This window comes from Misgurnus anguillicaudatus, chromosome 21, assembly GCF_027580225.2.
Source record: "Misgurnus anguillicaudatus chromosome 21, ASM2758022v2, whole genome shotgun sequence".
In the NCBI taxonomy this organism is placed as follows: Eukaryota; Metazoa; Chordata; class Actinopteri; order Cypriniformes; family Cobitidae; genus Misgurnus; species Misgurnus anguillicaudatus.
Window position 1 is genome coordinate 50,021,106 of NC_073357.2, and position 12,039 is coordinate 50,033,144.

The following is a 12,039-nucleotide window of genomic DNA, read 5'->3' on the forward strand; positions in this document are numbered from 1 at the left end:
GAGTATGCTATGTAACTTCATTGTAATAGGACATGGTGCTTCCAAGCTTTGTTGTGACTTTAAAATAGCTAAACAGAAGGATATTGCAAGTTGTTGACATCTTGGATGCAAGAGGAGACAAGTAGGCCAGCAATAAAAATGTCCTAAATCGAAAATCTCACATATTGGCACATTTGATGAAGGGTACGCCTGCAGAGTTAGTAGTCTCTAGTGAGTTATAGCCTGTGATGAAGTTCTGGCTGCTTCTACCATAAACCAAATGTTACTAATGCAAGTCATTATCCAAACAAACAACCATGGCCAGAATTTAACATTGTTCAGACCCCATATACAAGTGAAAAAACCTTGGTGAATTAATAAAACCTTTTCCCTTAAAGGGGACATTTTACAAGACTTTTTTAAGATGTCAAATAAATCTTTGGGGTTTGTATGTGAAGTTCTAGCTCAAAATACCATATAGATAGTTTATTATAGCATGTTAAAATTGCCACTTTGTAGGTGGGAGCAAATGTACCATTTTTGGGTGTGTTCATTTAAATGCAAATGAGCTGATATCTGCACTAAATAGCAGTGCAGTGGTTGGATAATGCAGATTAAGGAGTAGTATTATCCCCTTCTGACATCACAAGGGGAGTCAAATTACATATTTTTACATGCTTGCAGAGAATGGTTTACCAAAAGTAAGTTACTGGGTTGATCTTTTTCACATTTTCTCAGTTGGTAGAAGCACTGGGGACCCAATTATAGTCCTTAAAGTGCGTGTTGCAGGTTAACCACCACTGTCGATTAATGGGTACATAAATCACTCAAGATATGTGTATAATTTTTAAAATGTCTCAAAAATGGTCTTAAAGACCACTTTTTTACGTTTTTGGTATTAACGGTTTTTTAACGCAATTCTGCGATGACGTCACGTTGGGGAGAAGTGGAGAAAGACTCAGCCAGAGCCATAGAGATAGATGAGACATTTATTGCTGTTTAATACTTACGTATATAATTTGGAAATCATATATACATCGGAGGAAATATATAATGTGTTATACTGCAAAGTTACCATGCTAATTATTATTTATGATATATGTGGAGATAAATAAAACTTTCCATTCATGTCCTGACCACCAGGCTAGAGATTTTTAAACATCCTTAATCCACACTTACTAGTCTATCAAATAATATCTCAAATTTATTGTTTTGTGAAATAAAAGGATGCTTTGTTATATTGTTTATGCGATTATAACGAATCACACGATCATTTTATACGCAGCAGCAGTCAGCAGCTGCAGCACACTCGGATCCGACCGCATACGTTACATACTGTAATAAACAGGCGTTCGGCGGCTTTTTACATCACGACAGGCTATGCCATTTGAGGAGGAACCGCTCATTGATCACCGTATTTTTATAAATCCTGTACATGTTTGGACCTGTCGAACAGGTTGAGCACTTTTATATACTTTGTTGAGCAGAGAGGCTGCACAGTTTGACCAGCGGGCTGCGGGAACCGGCCGCACATCACGCCGCCAGACGGTGTTGCTAATATAACTCGAAATTAACTATTATCAGACTCTCCCGATTGCCATTCCGCTACTGGCTGTAAGAAAGTGAGTGCGTTTGGGTCGCTGGTACCCGCAAACAGACGTGACGTGCTTCACTCACCTTCAAGGATTAGAGGCATGCTGCCAAAACCGTTTGTGCTGAAGATCGCATAAAGTTACACCCATTTAAGGCAGGATCATGGACCCCCTCAAGCCAGCATGCACGAGTATGTTAATTGTTTGTTTACTTTCTACACGAAGATATGCTAACGTTATGCTATCTGGCTGTCTGCCTATCTCTCTATACTAGCCTATCCATCTGTCTGTCTATCTGTCTGTCTATCTGTCTGTCTATCTATCTGTCTATCTATCTGTCTATCTATCTGTCTATCTATCTGTCTATCTATCTGTCTATCTATCTATCTATCTATCTATCTATCTATCTATCTATCTATCTATCTATCTATCTATCTATCTATCTATCTATCTATCTATCTATCTATTATCTGCGCTATCAGAACTGTACTTTACTCGTCTTTCTCTAGTCATTCTCAATGCTCTCAAGGCGGCTTTGGTAAATTCTCTCCCCAGCGTGACGTCATACAGTGCGTTGTGGGGGAAAGGAGAATCATTGCAAACCGCTGTACTTTTTCATACTTTTTCGGGTTTTGTGATACCCAACAACATAAAATACAATGGATAACAGTTTAAATGTTTATTATCAACAAGCAAACTGCACAAATTCGTTGAAAAATTTTACCTGGCAAACGCCCTTTAAACATGGAAAAATAGATATTTTCATGATATGTCCCTTTATCAGTGTGATGTCACATTAAGAAGAGATTTAAATCAGCATGTCTAATGAGTGCTTTGGTTTAATGTGGATTGAAAAGAAGAAGAGGGTGGATTTTTTTCATTGTAGGGTTGTGTTCATGCTAGGGTTGCGCCGATAAACCATACTATCGTGTATTGACGATTGTCAGACATATGGTCTATGGCAGGCTTTCATGGCGATAGTTATTATTATAATCCTCATAGTTTCACATTAACATGCGCATTGCATGCTTTTCCGCACATAAGAGGGTTTGTGGGCTTCACTTTGCACGAGAAAGCTTGTATCGTGCACAGATTCCTTCTTGCCCACACCCAGACTTGTAGTGGGCGTCTCTTGGACTCTTGCTTGGGCCTGAACGCGGGCGGCATGGACTCCTGACTCTTCCTCGGGACTCTTCCTCGGCTCGCACATGAGCTTGTAATACAAGCCGCTTTGACATTTTTTTACACTAGAGGGGATGTTATGCGCGCAGGTTGTGTGTTGTTCCCGCTCCCTGGCACGTAGGAAATTTTAGAGTGCCAGGGCATTTATGATGCGATCGGATTAATGGCATCAATTTTAAGAAGGTTGCAGTCATTGTTTCCTTTAGAGAAAATCTGCTTTTTTTGTCCAACAATCAAGTGACTTGTCATAAATGAATATAAAAATCGAACAAATAAATACAATAGTAAACTATTGTGTATCGGCCATCTCACAGGCTGACGATTAGACAATCACTAGACACTAGTTTTCACACTGCCAACACACATTTATGTCCAAACACCTTGTAAAAGTGGATTTTGCATAATTTGTGCCCTTTAAAAAGATCTGCTCACACTGAAAACGTTTATCCGAGAACAGTCTTATGAATATCATTATAAATATTTCATTTGGGTGGCAAGGCTGCAACACAGTTTTACCAAAGGTAAATACCAGAATGTGTTTGACGTGTCCTGTTAACTTAGATTGTTAAAATGTCAATATAGTGACCCCTCTGTCCGCACAGTGACCCTAGATTTTGCCTAGGATGAAATTATGTGCAGTTTGATGTAACCGCTAGTGTAGTTTTCTTCCAGAGCTTTTACTGTTAACTGAAATTATCTATTAATGTCATTAAACCAGTTGATTAGTTGACTTCAGAAATAATTAAAAACATGTCAAACAAACGTCTTGAGTGAGTGATCATTTGCATAAAATAATGAACAATGATCACTATAGTTAATCTTGCAGAAGCTGTTAGTTTTGCTGTAATTTGTTGTCAAGATTAAAATACATGAACATTTATTCAAATTAAATAAATGGCAGACTTCGCTTTGTTTACCTCTGATTAGGCTGTTTTTGGCATTTGGGCTAATATGTAGCTCATTGTGCTTTTTAATGAAAATTTAAAGTCAACATTTTTTTATTTTGTTGTCTATTAAATGAGGAGGTCATTGTCTAACAAGTTTATACATGTTCATATACATGTTTATTCTAACATGCATAGTTAGTTTGTCCTTAATGTCATAAAGCAGTAATTAATATGTTAAAGGAATAGTCTACTCATTATCAATATTAAAATATGTTATTACCTTAACTAAGAATTGTTGATACATCCCTCTATCATCTGTGTGTGTGCACGTAAGCGCTGGAGCGCGCTGCGACACTTCGATAGCATTTAGCTCAGAGATAAAGTTAGAAGTGACCAAACACATCAACGTTTTTCCTATTTAAGACGAGTAGTTATACGAGCAAGTTTGGTGGTACAAAATAAAACGTAGTGCTTTTCTAAGCGGTTTTAAAAGAGGAACTATATTTTATGGCGTAATAGCACTTTTGGGAGTACTTCGACTCGCCTGAAAAGTCCGCTCCCCTTCTCCCTCTCATAATGGGAGAGGGAGGGTGTTACTGCGCCGAGTCGAAGTACTCCCAAAAGTGCTATTACGCCATAAAATATAGTTAAATCCGCTTAGAAAAGCGCTACGTTTTATTTTGTACCACCAAACTTGCTCATATAACTACTCGTCTTAAATAGGAAAAACGTTGATGTGTTTGGTTACTTCTAACTTTATCTCTAAATGGTACCATTGAATGAATGGGGCTAAGCTAAATGCTATAGAAGCGTCGCAGCGCGCTCCAGCGCTTACGTGCACGCACACAGATGATAGAGGGATGTATCAACAATTCTTAGTTAAGGTAATAACATATTTTAATATTGAAAATGAGTAGACTATTCCTTTAAATGGATGCTTAACTTCCTTAAAATGAAGATGCCTTAACACTGTTTATTACATTGTTATACTCAACATCACTTTCTTTTCTTCTACAGTTATCCTGCTGTGTGTGATTTTCTACAACACAACAACTTATTATCTGTCATCAGAGCCCATGAAGCACAGGATGCTGGGTGAGTCTGGCACAACATCTTAGATTTTCTGTTGTGGAAAGCAACTGGTTTAGATACTAAAAACACAGTTTCTTAATGATTTTTTATAGGATTTGTTAATTATGGAGTTGATTATCCTTTGATGTGATACGTAAATAAACACATTTATTACACAGGCAACCACAGAAGTGTAAAATATGGAGTAGCCACCCTTTGCAAAAATGTTCTTCTTTAATTTTATCAAGAAACTTTTTATGGCCTCACCCTGATATGCATTTTAAACATTATTAAATGAGATCTGTTTAGGGCTCTGATTGAATGCTTTTCATCCTTGTTTCTTTCTAAAGTCATTTTTTTATTCATGTTTGTTATTTTCTCCACACATTTAATTTCAAGCATTCAAAAAAAATCACATCTTGTGATTAATTTAATTAAACATTTGAACATTTAACAGCCCTAATATAAATCTAAAAAGGCCTTTATAAAGATAAATGCCCCTGAAAATTAAATTAAATTCAGAGGGTAAAACTTATTGCCAGGCCCTTATAGAAACAAGGTGCCTTGCTCGAAGAATCCCATCTGAAAATCATAGAACTATATCAAAGTTTTACAGAAAGTCTATTAAGTTATACCAAAGGATTTGCTAGCAAAGCATGTGTTTGTGCTTTTACCTGAAGGAAATCCTTTTATTACTCCCTGTAGAATCGCATTATGAGATGGGCTGAGCATTTGCAGCTGATATTTCCTTCAGATTTGTCCAATTTTGTTAAGTCAGGCTGTGAGAGCTTTAAGGGCGTTCATTGATTATTGTAGAGTCATTGTTTGAATAGGCTGCACTCTGCAAGACTCTTTGATTATAACAGCAGGGTGTCGAAAATTAGGGCAACACCAATGGAAGTTTTTTGCGGTTTAGCAAACGCTTTTGATTTAGAGCTAGTTGCGGTGCACTAGCAGGAGATTCCCCCAGAGCAACGAGATGTCTTGCTCGCAGATGGACTGAGATCACAGCAAATTTTGTATTAGCACCCCAGCCCAGATTCTTAATAATTACACCACCACTATACTGAGAATAGAGCAGATTAATATGAAAAATACATCAAAGCTATGCCGATGATCACTACACAAATGGAAGTGGTTTGTGAAAGTGACATTTATGACAGGGCGAGATGCTTAATGCTGGTTATATTAGAATAGGTTATTATAGTATCACTACCCAGTCAATATCCAGACCTTTTATAATGGGCATACATTTTGTGAATTATACACAAATATACAGTTATGCATCTTGAAAATTATACACACCAGAGCCAAGTCAAGCTTTATATTTCCATTGTACAGATGACAACAAAACTACTTATAACTTTCACAGGTTATATTAAAGCTCACGTAACACACGCTGTTTCTGCATTTCTGATGTTAATCTGGAGTACCTATAAAGGATGTAATACTACTTTTTATCTCAGAAGAGTCTTTAGTTTAATCAGATTTATAAAAGAAAGATTAGCTTTAGAGAATTGATAACGTACGAAATAATGAAGGAGGAGTTACTACCGCGGGAGGAGCGAGTACGAGTCATGCAACACTATACAACACTGTTTAACTTATGATTCACTACATGTTCGTGTCATTTATATAATATGCACGTGCCTATTTCCAACATAAGACAGAAGTCTTACTTACCGCATGCAACTCGTGACCCGGTTGGGAAAATCCAGCGTATCAAACACACAAGCAAAACTCCGCTGCTACCCCGGATAATAAACTATTTCTTCTCCTTACATCCAAAAACACACTTCTTCTTTCGTGCCATTGTTGACTTTTGAAATTAAACAAGCTGTGTCGCGTGATATGATGTTTGTAAGTTCTAGTGTCTCCCGCAGATTGACGGGTGGGCGGGGTTTTCCAGGGGAAGTGCCCATATAAAGAAGTGCACGTATTGAAACCCCTGAAACGTCAGCTGGACCTGTAATCGAAAAAAACTTTCAGAAACTTGTACGAACCCTGGCGAAGTGCATTCGGCACAGAAATACTCTGTAACACGCCCAACTGCTTTTTGACACTTTGCCTACGTTTAGCATGAGGAAACAACTGTATAACTGTGTTAATAAGTCAGAATGCTTGAAATTCCATTGAACTACCCCTTTAAAGACAAGAAGTCTTTTACATTGTAAACATGACTACAATACCCTGTAGTTATGGATGCCAGTGATATATTGAAAAGAGCACAATTTGCAATTGAAATCTAAATGTTTTAGTTTACAATGCACAAAATGCACAGATTTTACTGATTCTTATTTTGAGGACAGAGGATGATGATGATCTTTTCACCAACAGGTATCGCATGTACAGAAAGAGTCAAACTACGGGCTTCCCTTCTCTCATCACTATCTTCTCAGCTCCCAACTATTTAGATGTCTACAATAACAAAGGTATTTTGCGTGTGTGTGTGTGTGTGTGTGTGTGTGTGTGTGTGTGTGTGTGTGTGTGTGTATGTGAGAGAGAGAGAGAAAGAGAGAGAGGGAGAGAGGGGTATGACTGCAGGGGCTTCAGCTGTGGCTGTTGTGTCCCTGCTGAGCTGCAAGATGGACATGCCCAAGTTAGCCAGCATTTTCAGAGAGTGACAGAAAGCCAGAGAGGAGATAATTTTGCCAGGCTGCATTTTCATCCATTTGCAGATAATGAAAAGGTGAAGATGGATCAGTCGGGAATTGCAGAGTATCTCACAAACGCAGCGGGACACCCACATACACACAGACCTTGATGTGATTATGTGTTTAACCGTCTGTCAGCGACATCTGTATGTCCGCTTCTGTTGTCTTCTCCTTGTCCGTAGGTTTCGTTTTATGTCCTCATGCCAACAGCATGAACACTAAATGGTTCTGCAGTGCCACGTTACACTTAGAGATGGGTTAAATTTGCACTTTCATCTGGTAGATGAGCGTCTAGATGTATTTACACAGATTTTCCCTTTTTAGAAAAGTTTGGATATTTTGAGCTGTTTACAGTAGCTGATGTATTTACTACAGGCTCACTAACAGTTCACTAGTCGAACATCTAATCCAGGCTTTGCCGGTTCAAAGCTAATGACCTTGAAATAGCCTGCCGTGCATTACTCTAAGAGCAAAAAGCAATTACTCCTCTTTGTAGCAGTAAATAAAAGTTAATTCTGTAATGCTATTATAACATTGCAGCAACATTCCTGAACTTTCAGTAATAGTGTTTTTGTTTAGAAAGTTTGTTTACTTAAGGACTATTTGACTTGCATAGTGATATCATTGACTTTATTTATTTATTTATTTTTAGTTATTTTGCAGAGAAAACTGTTAATCCATTGGTTGGATGCTTTACTCCAAAACTTGTAAACACTATGAGATTGCGGTGCTCTGTTTGTTTGGCCAGTCATTTTAAAGGCCTTTTTCTGCGTAAGCAAGGGTGTGCGTACAGTGTGTATTGGCGCAATTTAGAATTTTTGTTAAGACAGCCACTTTGACTCAAACAATAGTCTAAGTTTGTGGGTAAGATTATCCGTTTGTTCAACCAATGGCAGACAGACACAATTTTCACCTCACTTTTAAAGACATTTTATTAGTCTTTGCTTCAAACTCTCTCTTTATGTATGTAAAGTGAATACAGGGATTAGGGCTGCAACTAACGATTATTTTTATAATCGATTAATTGGGCGATTATTTTTTCAATTAATCGACTAATCAAATAAAATATAAATATTTACTTAATAAGATGTTTTCAGGTATTATAGCTAAATAAGGCACTAAATTAGGGTATTCACATGTAGAAGTGTACTTTTAAAAGTGCAAAAGCCAGACACTACTACAGAGTTGTACTAATATAATATTTTTGATCTAGATATTTTAAGCCTTAAATAAAAAAGGTTTGTGCAGCTTTTAAATAGTAAAACATCTTTAAATGTCAAAATATCAATTAACAAAATGAATTGAGTCTTCAGGGATGTGCTGAGAATTTTGCCACAGATTTTCAGCTTTAGACCTTGATGAATATTAAGAATTTCAAAGTAAGATTATCAAAATAAGAAGCATACAGTTACAAACATCTCTTCCCGTACTATTTTACACATGATTTCAAATGGCATCATACAAACCAATTTTGTTGTTTTTTCCACATTTAAGGGAAAAATTTCATTACCGAAACGTGTCCATGACTGGATTTGGGTTCTTTGACATGGAAATATTTATATTTAAAAAATAAAAAGCTTCAGTGCATATTATACTATAAACATTTACAGTAAAGAAACATGTGGTATTTGGTGATCATTGGTAAATGTAGAGACAATAATCAGGAATATAAATGTGTCCAAGAAAAATTTTCTCATCCTCCGCAACAAATTTCAATCATTGTTTAAGCCCTCAAGGAACTAATATTTTTAAAAAAGATTGTTGGAAGGGACATCATTGACTGAGACACTCAAGATGGCTACTAGGTAAGCAGTTCTTATTTTTTCTCTCCAGATAAAAGTTGACATTTTGTTTGTCGTACCTAGAAAACTTTTTGGTTCTCATTACCGAAACGTGAGTTTGTAAATGCATATATTTAATGTAATATCATGTTGCGGTAATGATAATTATTTTTAATGATAATGTAAAAAATGTAAATAATTTTATAGGAAATATGTTTTAAATCCTCTAAAAATAATGGTTATAGTAAGTTCAGACCTTAATCTTATATGTGCAAAAAAATAATTGGCTCCAGGTTTTTCTTATATTCTGATGCTGGACACGGACTTCGAGAGAATCACACACATGCGTTGTTACAGTAATAAAAACCTGGATTTCCTCCTGACTTTAAAACAGATGCATTTTGCTTTCGTGCTTTTAACCAAGCTGGTCAAGAGATCGCTTGAATAAACGTGCAGCTCGCGTTGTATGAAGTAAAAGTGAGCTTGCGCTGTATTCAGAAACAGCACCTGACTTTGAGCGCACAGCTTGCATTGTATGAATAAAACGTGACTGACTTTAAGCAGGCAGCTCGCACTGTATAAAGAAACAGCACCTGATGCTTGTGCATGTTGGCCGACGGTGGTGCGGGAGCATGTGACGTCACAGACCAACTAATCGATAATGAAATTTATTGACAACGAATGTCATAATCAATTTTTATTGATTTGATCAATTAGTTGTTGCAGCTCTAACAGGTATAGTTTTGTTGAATGACTCAAGGTCATTATGGCAGAAGCACTTATTTTCCTTGGACCCTATAAATAAAATTATAAGCGTGTTAATGTTGTCGCTTTTGCTCTCCTGTTCCCTTAATTTTTTCGCTCAAGGGGTGTCGGACCTGCAAAACTCAATTATTCTCTAGTCTGAATTAAGCAGCCAAGTATGGAGGAGGGGAGAATCGAACCTTTTTATCCTCCAAATGAAGTCGGGACGTGAATGTGCAAGGAGATTGATGGCCAATCGACCGCTGCTGTAAATCTAGCCCTGTGGGGGAAGCCCAGGTTATCCATCACACAGGGGTTGCCAGATTGAGCCACTAGCTGTCCATCATGCTCTGACCATGAACGTCACAGGCCTGACTGCGCAAATAGAGTCAATCAAGCAACCCCTGACAAGGCACGATAGCACCACAGATAGCACCACACAACAGATACTAGCGAACCAGGGCAGCATTTGTTTTGGCAGGGTTTTCTATTTCATAGTCATTAATGATCCCGTAACCTCCGTTTGGATTTCATAATGGAGAACGTTATAGAAAACAACAGGGGTAATGGACACTGTCTCTGCCAGCGTGCTGAGCTCATTCGGGGTATTGATTAAAGCGCAGAGCGTTCCTTCATATGTCGTTGGAGCAATACTGACGAGTCTAAATAAGAAATGTGGTGGATTCCTCTCTCTGTTCATTTTTTGTGGGTTTGAGAAGCTAAGATATTCAGTGGAACCTGATCTCAACGTTAGACGTGGTGTTCATGATTTTAATTTTAAAGGCTTGTACACCATGATCTTTGTATATGTGATTCCATAGCATAAGCCAGGTTGCCATGGCAACAGAGAAGAAAGTGTTTCCGAACTGTTGTGCTTGAATATAGGGTCATGGGTCAGTAGGAAAGCCTATGCATCCTGTGTCCTGGAAGGTTTAGATGTCATTGCCAAGTGTACAGGAACAAAGGAAAGAAAAAAGTGGTGGTGCCAGATGGTAGAAAATAAAATATTTTTATACAGCGTTGCCTCTCATGTGGAAATTCTTCACATCTGTGCAATCTACTGGCTGTTTTCTAAGCTTGGGTTCATCTTAATTTTCTTAATCAGTATTTTTGTCTTGTTTTCAGATAAAATATCTTTAAGCTTACTAGAGATTCACATTTGCATAATAAGCTTAAATCAAACACATATTTTATGAAAACACAGCATTTTTTAATCTTACAAAATCTAGGGTTTAAAACAAAAAGGACAGTAATGCAGATGAGGTATGACATATTTGTGAGCCTCTCTGTGAAATCCAGGCTAAAGTCTCATAATTGAATGATGAGATTAGGAGCATCAAAGTTTGATTTCAATCACTGATTTCACATTGATTTTAATCTTTGACATGGCCTTAGTCAATGTGAAAGATCAAGGTTATATTTTCACAAACATTTCTTTACATTATGTAGGATGATTTTATGTAGAAAACACAAAATCACAAAAAAAGAACAAGCTGTTTAAATATAGACTGGTTATTCACTATAAACTTGTCTAATGACTTCATGACCCATGTCTACTATAACATAAAGGGATAGTTCACTCAAAAATAAAAATTCTGTCATAATTTTCTTTTGCGCTTGTTTATATCCAAGTTAATCTCCTGGATATTTTTTCTACCCCTTGCGAGTCAGCTGACATTAGTCTAACTTAGAATTACGTTACATATACGTTACATTATATACGATTCTCACGAAATCCAGATTTAGAGTCCAGCATTTTTTTGACCTCAGACAATTTTTTGCACATATAAGATTAAGGTCTGAACTTACTATAACCATTATTTTTAGAGGATTTAAAAATATTTCCTATAGAATTATTTACATTTTTTAGTTATCATTACCGCTAGGGATGGGCATTCGATTAAATTTTTTTAGTCGATTGTCGGGAGAATTTATGATCGACTATCGATTAATCATTTATATTTTTATAATAAAAAATAATTATTTAACTTTTATAATTAAAAATGTTGAATACAAAAAATACAGCGTGTTTTCCTCCATGAGACCTTTATTACAAGATCAACTTGTGGCAGACAGTTAAACTACATTTAGTTACACAAACGGAACATATATGCGCTTGAATATGCGATGCTCTAAAGCAGCGGAACCT

General features: G+C 36.8%; 1 protein-coding gene across 5 annotated transcripts in view; it reads left to right on the forward strand.

Annotated features, from left to right (window-relative positions):
* Positions 1 to 12,039, forward strand: part of LOC129449278 (protein phosphatase 3 catalytic subunit alpha) — a 113,399-nt gene that overhangs the window by 81,780 nt on the left and 19,580 nt on the right. For all 5 annotated transcript variants that reach the window (XM_055212071.2, XM_055212065.2, XM_055212069.2 and 2 more), the window contains exons 7-8: positions 4,658 to 4,735; positions 7,049 to 7,143. In XM_055212071.2, the coding sequence (XP_055068046.1) occupies positions 4,658 to 4,735; positions 7,049 to 7,143 (173 nt within the window). The remainder of the gene's footprint in view (positions 1 to 4,657; positions 4,736 to 7,048; positions 7,144 to 12,039) is intronic.